Source organism: Mesocricetus auratus, unplaced genomic scaffold (genome assembly GCF_017639785.1).
Source record: "Mesocricetus auratus isolate SY011 unplaced genomic scaffold, BCM_Maur_2.0 Super-Scaffold_100004, whole genome shotgun sequence".
Lineage (NCBI taxonomy): Eukaryota > Metazoa > Chordata > Mammalia > Rodentia > Cricetidae > Mesocricetus > Mesocricetus auratus.
This window is the reverse complement of record NW_024429189.1, coordinates 6,746,130-6,762,800: the sequence shown is the minus strand read 5'-3', so window position 1 is coordinate 6,762,800 and position 16,671 is coordinate 6,746,130. Positions and strand designations below refer to the sequence as shown.

The following is a 16,671-nucleotide window of genomic DNA, read 5'->3' as shown; positions in this document are numbered from 1 at the left end:
GGAAAGAAAGGCGGGCCAGTCGCCAGAGGAGGACTTTAGAGGAGGCATGTAGCAGGCGCTGCCTTTCTCCTCCATGCCGGTAGAGGGCGCTGGTGGCTGGAGGAGGCAAAGTGTTCTTTAGGTTAAGTGTGTTCCTGTTGCTCGTGTGCAGACAAAGGGTATGGTCTGACTCTGACTGCTGGCAAGCAGTACCCTGCATCTTGTTGTGCCCCATGAAGTGCCATACTGCATGGCTCACAGGGCTTCATGGTGTGTGGTACTCCATCCTGCCTATTTTCCCTGTACCCAGCTTCCCTGCCAATGTGACTCCGCAGGCATGCCCATACCAATAAAATCTGGGGAGATCTTTCTGGGTCCTCCTTCCCACAATGGGAGGTTGGGTGGTTTCTGCAGGCAGGTGGCCTCTCCTACGAGAATCCTCACCCGCCACAACCACAGTGTCGTTATTGCTTCAGTTCACACGTCTTCCTTGGTGAGAAGGAAGTTCTTATAGTTCAGGTCAGTGCCCAGTAGTAGTTCCAGGGGTAGGACTTCGTGCACCCCAACAGGTAGTAACTGTAGGGAAAAGGGACCAGCCAAAGAAACACACCCTGAGCAGTGCCAAAGGAACACACTTTGTTCCTGGAATCAGAGCCAGTGAAGGAAATACACCCTGGCCCTAAAATTGGAGCCAAAAGGCTAAAAAGGACCAATGACAGAAACACACTTTGGCCCTGAAACCAGACCTGAAACCTGTGCAGAAAACTAACCAATCCCTGAGCAGAGATCTAGCCAGTCTGAGCTTAGGGATTGAAATCTGACCAATCCCCACCCTAGAAATCTTCCTGGATCCCCTCTCCCCCCAGAATCCCTATATAAACCCTGTGTCTGTTCAGCTTCTGGCTGTCCAGCTGCTCTGCAGTCCTCCTTCCATCCTGGCAGAGGCAGCCACTCTCCTGGATTCTTCCCTTCCAATAAATCTCTTGAATGATGTTTGGGTGAGACCTTCCTTTGCCGAGGAGGAGCATCTTCCCCTAGTGAAGTGGAGTTGTTACATTCCTGGGACCTGAGCAAAACTGTAACAACTTTGCCCGGAAACCCTCTCCTGCTGGAGCAGAGCTGTTACACTAGGGAAGCCTTTCCCTGGAGCAGGGCTATAAGATGCTACGCTTACTGTGACCTGTGGTATTCTTTGGCTCCAGAGTGCCAGAATACCTTTCCATTCAAGCTGTAACACTTAGTATTCTGTGACTCCTAAGTGCCAGAATACCTTTCCATCTGAGCTGTAACACACAGTATTCCAAGTGCCAGAATCCATGTCCATCCCATTCCAGCCATTGAAATGCTTCCAGTAATCACCCTCAGTCTGTTGTCTACACCTGTGAACAACCTTTTGCTGCCAGTCCAGGGGCTATTTTAGGGAAAACACGATTGGAGGTTCTTCCAGGTCCAAGTGTCCCTCTGGTCCTGAGTCCTGCTTGCTGATCTCCTGAGGAGAAAGCTGGGAATGCACTGGCTTGCACCACTATTCTCTGAGGATATGTGGCTGTAGGATATATTGGAGGTTCTGCCTGTACCTCATGACTTGTGCTGGATACTATGGGGAGGGTGTAGGGCCTCTGACTAGAAGGGCTAATGGCTGGGGTCTGGACCATTGTCTGCTCCCATGGACCAGGGAAGATGCTGCCGCTGTGTAAGTCCTGCCAGCTACTGTGCTATGGAGACTCTAGACTTCAGCAATGGTAGATCACAGTGACTCCATTCATCCATATCCATTCATGTATGTTTTTCACATGTTAGATTCTGAATTAGGGACTAGGAACATGGAAATTCATTTTCAGTTCACTGTGTGTGTGTGTATGTGGTGTGTATGTGTGTATGTGTTTGTGTGTAGGGAGAGAGTGAGAGAACTGTATATGTGTGTATGTGTGTGTGCGTGTACATGTGTGCATGTGTGTGTTTGTGTATAGGGAGAGAATGAGAGATTTTAAATTTTTATTTGCATTATTTTATGTGTACAAGTGTTTTTACCTGCTTGTACATCTGTGTGCTTGGTGCCTAAGGAGGTGGTGAGCCTCCATGTGGGTGCTGGGAATCAGATCCATGTCTTTCACAATAAGTGCCCTTAACTGCAGCATGAAAAATAAAAGACCCAGACTGATATTAGGGTTCAGACTTCAAGCTGAAGATCAGAAAGGCAAAGCAGCCAAGCCAGTAGATCTTACCTCTACTCAGCTGAAATGGCAATCCTGTCTCCACGAATCCTTAGAGGCAAAAGCTCTCACTTCCTGTCTCCTCCTCCTTTTATTCCTGTCTCCGCCCAGCCATATCCTCCTGTCTCCACCTCTGGGATTAAAGGCATGTAATCCCAAGTGCTGAGATGGCTTTTGTGTGAGCTGTTTCTTTTAGGACTGGATCAATTTCATGTAGTTGGTGTGGCCTTGGACCAACAGAGATCTGTCTACCTCTTAATCCTGAGTCTGGATTAAATGCATGTACTACTGCTGCCTGGATAGCTAGTATGGCTGCTGGGATTAAAAAGGTGTGTATCACCACTGCCTGACCTCCTTGTGGCTGGCTTTGCTTTCTGAATCTGCAGGCAAACTAATGAATCATAAATAATATATTACCACAATTCCTCCCCTTTTGCCCAATATTGTTTGCTTGAGAAAGTAAAAGGCATTTGCCAATTTTATAGTCTGTTTGGACTGTATAACCAAACTTCTATCCATGCCATATGAAAGGATGACATATAACAATAAGTCATGAGGACTCTGTAGCCAACAAGATTTAGCATGTCTTACCCAATCTCAGAGCTGTTCCCACACAGAGGGATCAGCATGTATGTCACCTGTCATATGTCACCTGTCATATATCATCTGTTCTGTAGTCTTTCTTGGCTTCTTTCTTCATGTCTACAGCCAAGATTTTCAGGAGGTCTTCCCTAATCAAATCTGATCTTCCTTAATTTTGAAGAGAATCATAATTTTTTGTTTTCTGTGGAAACAAAGGCATAACCTCCCCCCAATGCAACGTATTTTTGACTTCCATTTTGAAGATGAGACATTCTCAAAGTATATGGGTTGGTTTAATTTAAAAGTTTTCATTATCCAATGTCTTTCAGCAGCTGCTGTCTTTTGTATATTAGCATTTAAACATTTCAAAGTAAAAAAAAGCACCAGACAGGATCCAGACACCCTTTGTATTTCCCATCTTTACGCGGCTTGTTCTTTTTTATATTACTTTACTCTCTCTTTAAAGATTTTATTATCTTTAAAGTATTTATTTTTTCCTGTGACTGTCTATACCCATTTTGTCTTTCTTTAGTACCTAAGCACCATTTTAAGCATACTGTATCTTTTTAAAGGTTTTCTGTGTCTGGACCTGGTGTGACCCAGAACCTTCAGTGTTCTCTGATCAAGTGAGACAAATCATAAACTGCCATGTGAGCTGCTGTGTGGTGCATGGCCCTGGCCCTGGCAGCTGGCTCCATTCCCTTCAGGTCTGCAGGCAGTGATGGGAACTGGGCCTCTGTACTCTGCACGCACCGACCTACCTGAGAGATTGTGGGACTAGGAAGCCAAGTCTGGGTCCTTGCCCAGAACTTTTAGTTTTAACTTTCTCAGGTCCTGTATTTGGGCACCCAAGTGTCCACATTGGACTCCATATGTAGTAGTAGTTTCTTACCCGGACTGCCAGCCCATAAATAAAGATGCAAAGGCTTAATTGTCAACCACGGAAGCTCGGCCTTAGCTTAGGCTTGTTCCTAGCTCTTTTGTTTTTGCCATTTTCTTTATTGAGCTGTATCTTTTTTCACCAATCCCTCCCTCCTCCCCTTTCCCTTTCCACCTTCCCCTGCCTCTCATGCTCCCAATTTGCTCAGGAGATCTTATCTTTTCCCCCTTCCTAGGCAGATACATATATGTCTCTCTTAGGGTATTCTTTGTTACCTGGGTTCTCTGGGGGTTTGTGGCCTGTAGAATGGTTGTCATTTGCTGTTGTAGTGACCAGTCCCCCATTTCAGCAGCCATGGCAGGCTAACATGTGCTTGCATGACCTTGCCGCTCCTATCCTGGTCACTAAGGTCAGATGCCCTCCTGGTGGCAAGGAACCAATCAGAAGTTAGCTGGCAGGGCTGTGCTTTACGGCTCTGGGTGTGCTTTACAGACAGTGCACAACAGTGACATGCAGAACATAGCAACCACCCTGGGAGGGCCTATGGACCACAACAACCAGTTGACCAACACGGGGCAGGTCGCCCAAACCTGGAAGTGCACCAATCCTGAGACTGTTTTGTCTCCCCTTACGCTGCCCTTTAAGATCCCTGTCTTGAGGGTTCTGGGGGAGGGGTCTTTCTCCAGCCATCCACCGTTGTGGATGGATAAAGAGCCCGAGCTAATGGGTTTAGCTCGTTAAATAATTTCAATAAAAGACTCTTTGCTTTTGCATCGAAATGGGCCTCTTGGTGATTTTGGGGTTCAGAATTTGTGTCATCTCTGATCCTGACTACAGCTCATTAGCAGAGGTCTACCTCCACAAGGAGCTGGGAGATGTGCTTAGCACTGCGGTGCAGCTCCACAGTGAGAGGCCTGGGCTTCCCCTCTCCTGGCCCACCTCACTTCTCTGTGTGCCCCCTCCCCATTCAGCCCAGAATCTTCCACCCCTATGACCCAATCCAGCTTCTTTCTGCTCACTTCTTCCTTGCTTGTCTCAAATCTCATCCCGTAGGACTTGTTCCACCCTTTCCTTGTCCCCGTCTCACCGATCTGGGACAGCCTGGCTAGGACAGGGATGGTGGGTGGTAGGTGCATCTCCACCTGGTCTGCGCCCATTGCTTCGGAGGCTTGGTGATGGTCTGCACCCGTTGCTGCGGAGGCTTGGTGACTGTCTGCGCCCGTTGCTGTGGAGGCTTGGCGATGGTAGTAGAGTACTGCAGGGGGAACTTCACTCAGCTGCTGACTAGGAAGGGTTTGCTGGGAGGAGTCCCCCAGGACCAGACAACACAGACACAGCAATGCCCCCTCGTTAGTGTGGGAACCCTTCCTTCCTTCGTAAACCTCATAGTTTGAACCCTCAAACTGAAGCTGGTTAAACTTTAGTTTTTCTCACTTCCCAAAATGGAGAGATGAAAGCTGGGGGCTGGTGGGAAAGCTGTAGGGAAAGATATTCAAAGAGATAGGGTTTAGGGTGAAAGTGGGCACCCTAACCTCCCTTGTGACCTTATATGAAATGAGGAGAGGCTGTGTATCAGGCATCCCGAGTGACCAGTGCCAACACTTTCCAGGCTGGGTGCAGGGCGACTTCTCTGCTGAGCTTGGGATGGCAAGACCCTTGGTGCCTTCATCTCATCCCTGAAATCTGCTGTCTCCTTTACCTGTTGAGCCTCGTGCTTATGGATTTAGCTTAGACACGTCTTGTGGAAGAAGCTGGTCTGGTTTCCTGGGGCCACCTTAATCAGGCAGGACAAAGAGATAGAAAGAATTTTCTCCTAGTCCAGGAAGCTAAAGTCAGGAATCCAGGCGTGTGGCGCCTAGGAGAGGACTCTTGCCTGGCTGCTCCCAGCTTCTCGTGTGTCCTCTGTCCTGGGCAGCTTTAGTCTTGACTGCATCACTCTAGGATCTTCCTCTTTCCTCTGCCTGTCTGCATCTGGATTATTCTTTCACAAGGATGCCCACCTTTGGGTTAGGGCCACCCTAGCCTTAGGATGATCCCATCTGAGGCCCCTAACCAATATGTCTGCAGAAACCTTGTCTTTCAATAAGATCTCATTTAGAGGTTGTTTTGTTTGTTCTTGTTTTTTGTTGTTGTTGCTTTTTTTTTTTTTTGAGACAGGGTGTCTTTGTGTAACCCTGGCTGTCCCGGCACTAGCTCTATAAACCAGGCTGGCCTCAAACTCACAGAGATCCTCCTGCCTCTGCCTCCTGAGTGCTGGGATTAAAGGCGTGCGCCACTGCCTGGCTGTCATTCACAGGTTCTGGATGGGGGATACTGCTCAGTCCAGGGTACCCCAGGTCTTCTTAGCCTTTGGGCTTCCTTCCCAGGGCCTGCACCTTACTCTGCCATTGTGTCATCCTGTTCTCAAGAACCCACGAGGGCAGAACTGCCAACTTTCCATTTACTGCCCCACTACAGGGTTGGGCTAGAAGGTCTTGGGATCTCGATGCAGGCAGGTTCTTGGGGAGACGTACCCAACCAAACCATGGCAGAAAGCTGCTTAGTTCCTGTCGAAGCTCATTACTAACAATTTTGGCACTCACAAAACTATAAGTAGTAGATTAATTGTAAATGTGTAAAAGTTACCTGTGTCTAGGGTGTGTGTGTGTGTGTGTGTGTGTGGGTGATACCCTTAAGGATTGTTCTGGCAGCCAGGTGTTGGTGGTGCACACATTTAGTCCCAGCACTTGGGAGGTAGAGGCAGGTGGATCTCTGTGAGTTCGAGGCCAAGGCAAGCCTGGTCTACAGAGTGAGTTCCAGGACAACTTCCAAAGCAATACAGAGAAACCTTGCCTCGAAAAAAAAAAAACCAAAACAACAACAAAAAAGGATTGTCCTGGTGTGGTGGGGAGACACATTCGTGGTTTCTTCACATCTGTAGCCCCCTCTTGCTATCTCCCTACCCTCCTAGTTCTCTCTGTTTTGGTACTTTTCCAGTCCTCATAGGCCTCTGTTTATTCTCTTCTCCTGCCCACTTACCCCAGGGCTGGGAGCAGGTGCACTGTGCAATGTGCATTGCTTTGACTTTCCATGGATATAAACAGCCCTGGGGAGCTTGCCTAAGCCTTCATCATCAGGTGGTTTGGAAAATATAAGGGGATAGAGTCAATGCCAAATAACTGTAATTTTCCCTCTGCCTAGGGGTCCTGTAAGAGTGAGGGACTCGGAAGTGTGGTGGGTCTCTAAGGTCTGGGCAGGTGCCGTAGAGAGGCATCTCTAGTCTGAGGCCAGGGGCCATAGTGTGTGTGTGAAGGTTAACAGTTCCATCTTTGTGGGTTGACAGTGCTCAGCTTGTGGGGAGTAGCGAGGACACGTGTCAGGGAGTGATGATGGAGTGATTGTGCCCTTTTTGTGTAGGAGCAGCCAACCTCAGGACCAGCACTCTCACCATGACCTTAGGAACCAAGTGAGGCCCCCACCTCTCTCCCTATTGTGTCCCTTCTCTTACTACCTAATAAACAGATTCTGAATCCCCATGGCTCTGTGACTCTTTGGAGAAGCCCGTGAGCAGGGCACAGTAGCCCTGTGTTGATCCCAGCCCTCCTGGGAGACTGAAGTGGACTTTGGCCACTTAGGGTTCTTCTGGGAGAGGGGGCAGGAGGTTTCATTGAAACTTGGTGTAGAGACAGTGTTGCATCCACAGGGAAAATTGAGCATAGTGTCTGCTGGTGAAACTGAGGTGCCTTGTGAAGATGGTTCCTGGCCACCAGGCTCCAGACTTCCTTGAGTCTCGCTGGTTGGATGCAGGGGCTGGAGCTGGAGCAGCTGGAGGGCCATGGAGTTGGCTTGTCTGGGTTTTGCCTCCCACCACTGCTGTGATGTGGGGAAAATGGTTTGGACCTCTGGGAGCCTGAGAAACGGGTCAGGACGGCGGCCCGTGGGCCTCTGGACCTTGGTTGGCTAGCTGTTGCGTGTATCCCATGACACACTCCTGGGTGCGTGTAGCTCTTTCCACTCTTGTTTCTCAGGTTAACACATGGAGGCACAGAGTTCTGGGCACGTTATTCAGGGTCACATGACGGACTCTGCGTTGCTCTTGAGTGACAGGTGGAGTACAGGAGTCTTTCCCCAGGGACCACCGCCGCTGTTACCTCCATGTCACAGAACCTCACTCTCTCAATGGGCGTAGTTCTCATTCTTCAAAGGGCCAGGTGTGAGGACCCGGAATCTGCTGGAGTTCTGGTCCATTGCTCATCAGTGTCTGTGGTCCTCAGACAACAAGAACCAGAAGCAGTCAGCCTTCACAGGTGCTGCCCTCATCCTGTCCTGGTCACCCAGAAAACCCGATGCCACCCACTCCACTTCCCTTTCTCTCGCTTTTGTCAGCCAAGCCCATCTCTGTGTCCCCAGGGGCCCTGACTTGTCAGCCTGTTGCTGGTGTTGCTGGGACCGGTGGGTCCTCGGCTTTCCTCCTGATGTCCCCGAGTCTTTGGAGGGCTCCTCGTGTTAACCAGTGTGCTTCCTCTCCAGCCATCCCTTACATCTCCCAGCAGCCCACCCTAGTGTCTTCTCTAGCCTGGTTTCCCCTGGAGGGTGGTCTTCAATGGCTGCCACCTCCCGTGAGCTGTCCAAGTCTGGAGCAGCTCCATGTGGCTCCTAAAGATTGGAGACCAGTTCTGCAGGATGAGGGATACTGACCTGGGTAGAGTTGTTTTGGGTCCCCTGGGGCCCCTACAAGCCTCACAGCATCCGACCCTCAGCTGTACAGTCTTTGAGCTAGAGAGTTGGGTCCCAAGGTGACCAAGCTCTTTTGGGGGTGCCAGTTTTAGCTTTCTCCCCTAGAGAGTGAGAGGTTTTGTTTTTAATATTGATCACAAATAAAGTAGATTTTCAAAATAAAAATTGCCTTAAAATTCTCAGTGGCCCGAGAGGTATTTGTTTTAATATATTTAAATACTGTGTCATTGGGACTGGGAGGATTTCTCAGTTGATAAGATGCTTCCCTCAGAATCCAGGTATAAAGCCAAGCATGGTGGTGTGCATTTGAAATCACATGATGCAGTGCTCTGGAGACAGAGAAAAGTGGATCTTTGGGGCTCACTGGCTAGGCAGTCTGGCCTCCTCAGCAAGTTTAGGATTAGTGAGAGAGACTGTCTCAAAGACTAAGTAACCATGCCGGGCGGTGGTGGCACACGCCTTTAATCCCAGCACTCGGGAGGCAGAGGCAGGCAGATCTCTGTGAGTTTGAGGCCAGGCTGGACCGACAGCCTCCAAAACAATACAGAGAAACCCTGTCTCGTAAAAACCAAAAAAAAAAAAAAAAAAAAAAAAAAGACTAAGTAACCAACCAACCAACCAACCAAACAAACAAATAAAACAAAACAGAAAGTGAATGATACCTGAGGAGCAACACCTGAGGTTGGCCTCTGGCTTCCACACCCTTGTGAATATGTGCACACCTTTCCCTAACAAGAACACACACACAAATACCCTGTACAAATATACATACACCACACACACTCAAGTTGTGTTACTACCCAGGGCTTTGTGGAAACTTTCAGCCAAAGGGGTCATAGGCAGAGTGGACAGTGGTCCAGGAGTGTAAGATGTTGCAGGAAGTAAGATTCCTGGGAGGTGGGTGACACAAGGCTCCATGCCCACCCAGTTCAACATTTTTCTGTTGTTTTAGAATACATTGTTACAAATGGGGAAGCTGGGATAGTGCAGCCTCAGTGTAGGGCCCATCATTGCCCAAATACTAGGATGGAGGCAGTTTGAGAGCTGTCTTAGCTTGGTTCAACCCCTGCCTGGATGTGGGTTGATGCAGAGTAAGCAGAAACTGAGTCTCTGAGTAGCTGGCAGTCAGCTTTGCCCAATGACATTCTCTGGGTGGTTGCACATGCTTGCACACTCTCCAAATATAAGCCCGTGCCCTCCATAAACAGAAGCCACAAGACAGGCCCTGAGATGGAAGCCAGGCTGCTGAACACCATCTGGGGACTCTTCCTGGTGTACCTGCTGCAGGCGGAGTCTACAAGGGTGGACCTAGTACCAGAGAAGGTGACTCTTTAGCTTGGAGGCATGACTGGGGCTTGACGGGAAGTTGGACTGGGAGGGAATAGTGTATAACCGTTGTAAGTCTCGCTCCCCTTCTATCCAACTCCAAGTTTGCTACAGCATAGCTGACAGGGGCAGGACCCACACTTGAGGACTCCATCCCCAAGACGGTAGGCAGTTGAGGGTCCTAGTGAGGCTCTGGGTTCCATGGACCTCTCCCCTCCCTGAGTTCTCTCATGTGCCATCTGTGTCAAGGCAATAGCTGCTGTCCTCAGCCCGGTCACCTCTGGTCCCGGTGATTTACAAATTTGGATTCCTTCCTGCTCCCGGGTTCATAGGCTTCCTTTGGCCCCATTCCTGTGTACTGTGGAGCCAGAAGAGGACTTCTCCAGAGTGCATGGCTTGTTTGCTTGGATTCCTCTTTCTATGCCCGCATCCTTCCTGAGACCAGCAGAGTTGCATTGTAAACTCAGGGGGATCAGGCTTTGGGGGACATGGATTCTTTTCTCTTGTAACAATAACCAGTTTCTAAAAGTTTCAGGTGATACCCAGTCTTGTGTCAGGATCTTCCGGAAGGAACGTTTCTGTCCGGTGTCCTGATAGGTTCCCTGAGAAGGAAAACTCAGCTAAGGACAAATGGCCCCTCAGTCTCATGACTATCTATAGACCTCTCAGAGCCCACCACTCCCTGCCCGAGGATCCCTGAAATGCCCTCCATAGCCCAGGAGCTGGAAGCCCAGTTTGGCTTGATAGTTCTAGTTCTGTTCCCTAGATTGCAGGATTCTGGAAGGAAGTGGCTGTGACTTCTGACCAGAACCTGGTGCTGAAGACTCAAAGGAGGATAGAGGGTTTGTTCCTCACCTTCAGTGGGAGGAATATCACCGTGAAGGCTGTGTATAACAGGTAAGGGGCCTGGGTCATTTGTGGATGTGACCTGCTGGGAAGGAAGAGACCTATATGTAGTTGAGCACTGTCCAGTGTGTACCTCTTGTAGTGGTGACATCAGTATGTGGACCAGCTTTCCCCGTGCCCACCTGCTTGTGCCCTCCAACCACAGAGAAAGCTGGATCTCGGGCTCCTAGAACTGCATTTCTGCCAAAATATAAGCAAGGGCTTAAGATAAAGCCCTATAGGTTGATAAGAACGTGTGGGTAGTAGCTGGATGGCTCCCTGAAGGTGAGAGACTAGGGCAGCCCTACCCCATGCATGGTTCCTTTCCCATGGATCCTAGGCTCCAGGTGGCTCCCCAGCTTGCCAGCACATTTCTGAAGGTATGCCTCACTCAGTAATGTGCCCTGCAGATGGATTGAAGGCTGGCAGATTCTTAACAACACTGTTGCTTTTTAGCTCAGGGAGCTGTGTAACAGACACATCAGTGGGTTCAAGAAGAGACACTCCCGGGGATTTTGCTTTTCCTGGTAAGTGCTATTGCCTTGTTGCTAAAGTTGCAACTGCCTGACCCTGGATACTGTCTTGCTATCTTCCCCTGGCCTGGAGGCTCTCTGTGCCCTTCCTGGGATCCTCAGGCCCTGGGCTCCAGGCCCCTCATCTCTACTAGTGCACAGGGTTGACCTTCAGAAGTTATCTCCCCAGGATGTCACAGGCAGGTCCCAGCACTAGGCAGAAACAGAAGGGAGTTAGATTCTACAGATCCAGCCTTCAAGGTAAGCCGCCTGTAGTACTGAGGTTTGAGCAAGTCTTCCTAACCCTGCCACTGATTTCCTGAAGGCCACAGGAAGATCTGCGTGCTGGAGACAGACTATGAACATTACACCATCCTGAAGTTGTCCCTGCTTTGGCAGGGCAGAAACTTCCATGTGCTCAAGTACTTCAGTAAGTTCAGCCTGGGTTGGGGCAGAGCCCTGTGGCTGCCTTACTTCAGGCTGCCAGCCCAGCCCTGCTGTACTCCACAGCTCGGAGCCTTGAGACTGAGGATGAGCCTGGCTTCTGGAAGTTTCGAGAAATGACAGCAGATCAAGGTCTTTACATGCTGGCCCGACATGGTGAGCATGGTGCCTTGGGGAGGACTCTGGACCAGGCCCTATTATGGGGTCTGATGCCCTCTTGACTGTGTCACATGCTGTCTCTTCCCACAGGGAGGTGTGCTGAGCTCTTGAAAGAGGTGAGCCCGCTACCCTTGGTCTACATTGCAGCCCAGCCTTCATGGAGCTCCTGCTGGCACTACTAGATTCTGGTCCCGGAAAGGAGGGGTCATCCATCCCTCCTCTGAGCAGGACAACCAACAGCCCTGATAGGCAGCTTCAGATGCTTCTGTTTTGTAGTTTGGAAAGAACAGTCTGCAATGTGACTCCAAGCTGTCATGCTGGGCTCTTGGGGGTGGGACAGGGCTAGGTTGGAGAAGGGAGGTACCTTGTTTGTATTGTTCTGTCCAGCAGGGATGTGCAGGGCGCAGGTTTTACCCCTTCGTGTTCTGCCAGTTGGTGGGAGTTCAGCTCTGTTGGCTATCTTGGGGTTTCCTATGTCTAACACTATGCTAACCCACTACCTACACAACCTCACCGTCACAGCAGAGGCCCCAGAGGTTGACACTATAACTCCAAGGCTCAGGGAACCAGTGCTTTGCCAAAGCCAGGCAGCTGAGGTACCAGGTACCTAGCTTGTGATGCTTGACCAGCACAGGGTTCTTGAAGGCCACACATGGCTCTAAGCTCTGCTATTCTGCCTACAGGGACTGGTCTGAATAGCTTCTGCCCTGGCCCAAGGCTACAGCCCCACCTACCTGGCCTCTCCTGCTCCTGCCTGATGGGCCTCTTGCACCTGCTTCCAATAAACCCTGCTGCCAAATGCTGCCCAGCATCTTTCCTGGGGGCAGGGAAAGGGGTGGCAGGAATGTTTCTCTGGCCCAGGTGGAGGAGACAAGCCTGCATTTCCCAGAAATGCTTGGTGAAGAATGTGCCTCACACACAGGGCAGCCAGTCCAGATTCCCATGTGAAAGGTCCTGCTCCACCCTGCCCTGGCCTTCCCTGGCCCATTCATGCTATCCTGAGCAGTGGGGTCCCACGGTCCCCTCCTCATACTGGAACAGTGTTCGTGGATGCCAGTGGCACTCTAGGATGCTATGAGGAAAATTGAGAGACTTTGTGGGCATCTGGGCAGAGGAGCAGCAGAGAAATGCTTTTCAAAAGGGCTGCCACATGGTCAAGGCCACGCTGGGGGCAGAGCCTCCAGGAAAGAAACACAGAAATGTGTAGCTCTGGCTGTGAGGGAACCTCTAACCTTTCCACTGCCCACTTTGTTGGTTGCCAACTTCTACAACTGTCCTCAACACATCCCTTTGAGGTGTCTTGTCCCCACTGGACAGATGGGCAGCTGACATTCCGAGGACAGAATTGAGTCCATTCTGGGGCCCCTTTCCTGAGGCCAGTACTCAGTACCGGGTGCTATATTCTGGAGATGGCAAGGTGTTGCGATGGCCACTGTCTGTCTTGTTGGAGGATGGGTGGGGCAGTGTGCAGTTTAGCAGGATCCTGAAGGGTTTCTTTATTTCTTCAAAAGGCAGGAAAAATGCTTTCCATCTCTCCTGAATGTCCCTTTTTGCACAGAGATTCCCTAAGAATACAGATTTTACAGCTACCGGTGGGCATACACCCCACTCAAAACTCTTGGTGCTGGGTGTTCCTTGAGCTTACTTCATTGGCCTTGAGTGACCGCGTGCAGATCACCATCTCTAGGATGAGATCATTAGCATCAGGACAGCTCAGTTCTGAACAGACCCAATGTTCTTTTGAGGTTGGAAGGGTCAGGGAGGATTGGATTGATCCCTGGCTGCCAATCTGGGGCTTGCTGAGATGAAGAGGGGTCTGGACACAGCGCTAACGGCTGCCTGACTTTGTCTGAGCTCCAGAATAGCTGGTGACTGGTTTTCAAGAAGTATGCTGGGAACACTGGCCTTGGCTTCCGTCAGGAAGAAAGAGGTGCATGAGTCCACTAGCTGGGCCACCAGAAGATCCAGCTGGCCGTCATCTCTGCGTGCATTAGCTGTTCCTTCCTGCAGGGCTCTGAGCCCTGCGTCATTTTTATATTCCTTAACTGTTCTCCTTGTTTCCTCTTTCCCACTCCTCATCATTTGAACCCTGACTGTAGTTGCCAACACTCCTCTATCCTTGTCTGTGCCCTCAGGGCCAGGGCCTGGGTTTTCCCTAGGGGATGATGTCACAAGGGGGCTGTCTCTTTGCTGTGGAGACTACACAGGTGGCTTGGCCTTATGTGTCTCGTTCTTTACCTGAAATCTGGAGACTGTGGTCTCTGCCCACAAAAAACCAAGTTTGGGAGTAAAGACAGTGCCAGGGTTCCTCAGGGCTGGCTTTAGTCCAGGTATTCTGGCTGCTCATCTGGTGGCCCTTGGGTGACTGCTGTGGCTTCTTCAAAGTCCCCAGTAAAACAGGCATAAGCTGGGGGGGGGAGTCACGATGTTCTGACCTACTCCTTAAGATTCTCATCTCGATGAACATAAAGCCGCACAGATCCAACCACGCATGGCTCCGGTGTCCGCAGTCCTGCCCCCGCCATTCCCAGGCCTCTGCTGCCTGGGTCACTTGCTACAGTGGGCAGAGTTCTGCCCCTAGCAAGTCTTTATCTTCTCTGTGCCTGTGACCAAAGCCTGTCAAGGATCTTTGGTGGAGCCTGCTCTGTCACCCACACACAACTGGAAAGGAGCCGCTCAATTGCTGAGTGGATTTATGCATATATGAGTGGACACCCAGAGGCAAGATCTGTGTCCCCTGGAGGCAGTCCCCCAAGGCCCTGCTATCTAGCAGGTAGGTGAGTCACCTGGCTGGCTTACAGTGTGCTCCCAACCTGACCTAATGAGAACCTTCTATGTCTATCCCAAGCACCCGCAGGAAGGATATAAAGTTCAGAGGCTCTGAGCCAAAGGCTATGGCTTCCTGTGGCTGGAGAGTTGAACCCAGGTACTACCAGCTAGGCATATGGAGAGCAACATACCCTTCACTCTGCTGGGGCTGTGCATGTGTCTGTTCGTGGGGTCGGCTGCCGACCCAGAGGATGCAGAACAGAATGACTTCGACGTAAGCCAGGTAGTCACAGTTATAGTGAACCAAGTTCAGTGCTTTTCCATGGGGCTTGGGCCCTGCCTAGTCAGCCTTCGATACTCCCCATCTTGGGTACCCTTCACCCCTAGAACTTTCCAGACTTCTGCATTCCTTGGAAGGGAGGGACAGAGAATGGCTCTCAGGGTCCCTAATCCTGGATGCTGATACTCTTGGGCAGGTCCTTTCTCTAATTCCTATCCCCCAGTTTTTAGGCTTCTGGTATGAGATCGCCTTTGTCGCCAATACTGATGAAATTGGCTACAGGGATGATGAGAAGTTGGGAGCCATGAGAGTTGAGATGGAAAATAACCTACTGGTCCTGACAATCACCTATTTCTAGTGAGTGAAAGCCTTGCCTATGGCCCTAGAGGAAAGTTGGGGTAACCTGTACAGTGCTCTCTGCTTTTCCCGGAGATACATCTCCCCATGTCTGTGCCTCAGCCTAGGCTTTAGAGAGAGATGAAGAGGCAACTGTTTCAGATGGGACCAGATAATCGTTGGCACCCTGGGTGTCCCACTGTCTATCAAGGCAGTTTATGGAGTGACCTAACAACTCTACAATCACGATAGGAGTTTGGGCTCCAGGACTGCCACCCTGGCCTCTGAGCAAGTAACTGATCAGACAGCTTTAAGGTCCAATTTCCTAGCTCTAGGGTCATGAGACATGCCAACTCCTCACTGACAGATGGTGAGGTCTGAGGAAAAGTGAGGCAAGGCTGACCTGAGTCATCCCCTCATCCTGGCATTCAACCCAACAGTGCCAACGTTCCCATGTATCTATTGGCCAGTGGACACCTTCAGGCCGCACATGGGAAGCCAGACTCACGTCCACAGTAACATGCGCATGTCCCTATCCTCAGAGAGTCCCTTTACAGTGTATCATTTTGTCACAGAGTGTCCCTCAGATTTGTATGTGCTTCTGCTCCTCAGAACTGTTTCCCTCGGTCAGGCGTGCCCTCAGATGTGCGTAACCATGCTTCCTAGAGTGTGCCTTCAAATGTGTGTCCTTTTACCTTAATGTGTGTCCCTGAATGTGTCCCTCAGCTCTGAGTGTGTCCTTGATTCTCTTCACCTCAAGACTGTGTTCTTCAGATGTGTGCAACCCTGTTCCTCAAAGACTGTGTATCTCACACGCGTGTGCTGTCTCTGCTCCTCAGCGTGTGCCTCTGTGTGTCCCTGTGCCACCAAGTGTGTCCCTCAATCATGAACATCTCCCTGTTTCGTAAGAGATTCTCCCCCAAATGTGTGTTACTTTACTTCAGGAAGTTTGTCGCTCACATATGCGCTCCTGAATGTGTTACTCATATCAGTGTGTCCATGTTTCTTAGGCTGTGTCCCTCAGTGGCAGAGAGTGAGGTCTCTTAGGTATGTTTGTTCCCGTTCCTCAGACTGTGTCCTTCAGACACAAGTGTGACAGTGTTCCTCCGAGCCTGTATCCCTCAGGGTGTCTTTTGGTCTTCTCTGTGTCTGCAAGCACAGGAAAGTGGCTTCCTAGGAGTCACCAGGGGCATATTTCCATAGCCAGTACCTCTTGCTACTCCTTCTCCTTCTCACTGGGTAACCACTGGGTAAGGGGTCCAGTTCTCTGGGGTTGTAGGCGCAGCAGACGTTAGGACACCTGTGTCTAGCTGGTTTCTGGACTCCAGGGTTGCCTACCATGTCCACCACCTCAGAGCATACAGTTCAAGGCCTGGTAGGCAGGAGGCCAGGAGTCTCCTTCCTCTATTCTCCTTCACCCCCAACTTTGTCTGTCTGTATAGCCCAGGCTGTCCTGAGCTATATGTTTAGGGATACATGTACACAGGCATGAGTCCCGTGTATAAACACACCTAAGATACTCACTCTCTGCCACTGAGGGCCACACTGTTTTCCCCCCTTTTTCTGTCTGTGTAGCCCAGGATGTCCTGA

At 50.4% G+C, this 16,671-nt stretch overlaps 1 protein-coding gene across 2 annotated transcripts; it reads left to right on the top strand.

Moving 5' to 3' along the window:
* Positions 1-8,974: 8,974 nt before the first annotated feature.
* Lcn8 (lipocalin 8) lies at positions 8,975-12,495 on the top strand. 2 transcript variants are annotated; one of them, XM_040745237.1, is made up of 7 exons: positions 8,975-9,693; positions 10,463-10,593; positions 11,038-11,108; positions 11,419-11,523; positions 11,604-11,693; positions 11,787-11,812; positions 12,380-12,495. In XM_040745237.1, exons 1-7 carry the CDS (start codon positions 9,601-9,603, stop codon positions 12,389-12,391), a joined length of 528 nt encoding a protein of 175 aa, XP_040601171.1. In that variant the 5' UTR covers positions 8,975-9,600; the 3' UTR covers positions 12,392-12,495. The 2 variants fall into 2 exon arrangements, with proteins under 2 accessions (XP_040601171.1, XP_005083823.1); XM_005083766.3 differs by having other exon boundaries at positions 11,787-12,495.
* Positions 12,496-16,671: the final 4,176 nt, after the last annotated feature.

Bases quoted from the DNA above. Each gene is read 5' to 3' on its own strand.
- Lcn8 (XM_005083766.3), top strand. From the start codon at position 9,601: ATGGAAGCCAGGCTGCTGAACACCATCTGGGGACTCTTCCTGGTGTAC. The intron at 9,694-10,462 runs GTGACTCTTTAG...TCTGTTCCCTAG, and splicing joins TGGACCTAGTACCAGAGAAG to ATTGCAGGATTCTGGAAGGA. The intron at 10,594-11,037 runs GTAAGGGGCCTG...GTTGCTTTTTAG, and splicing joins GTGAAGGCTGTGTATAACAG to CTCAGGGAGCTGTGTAACAG.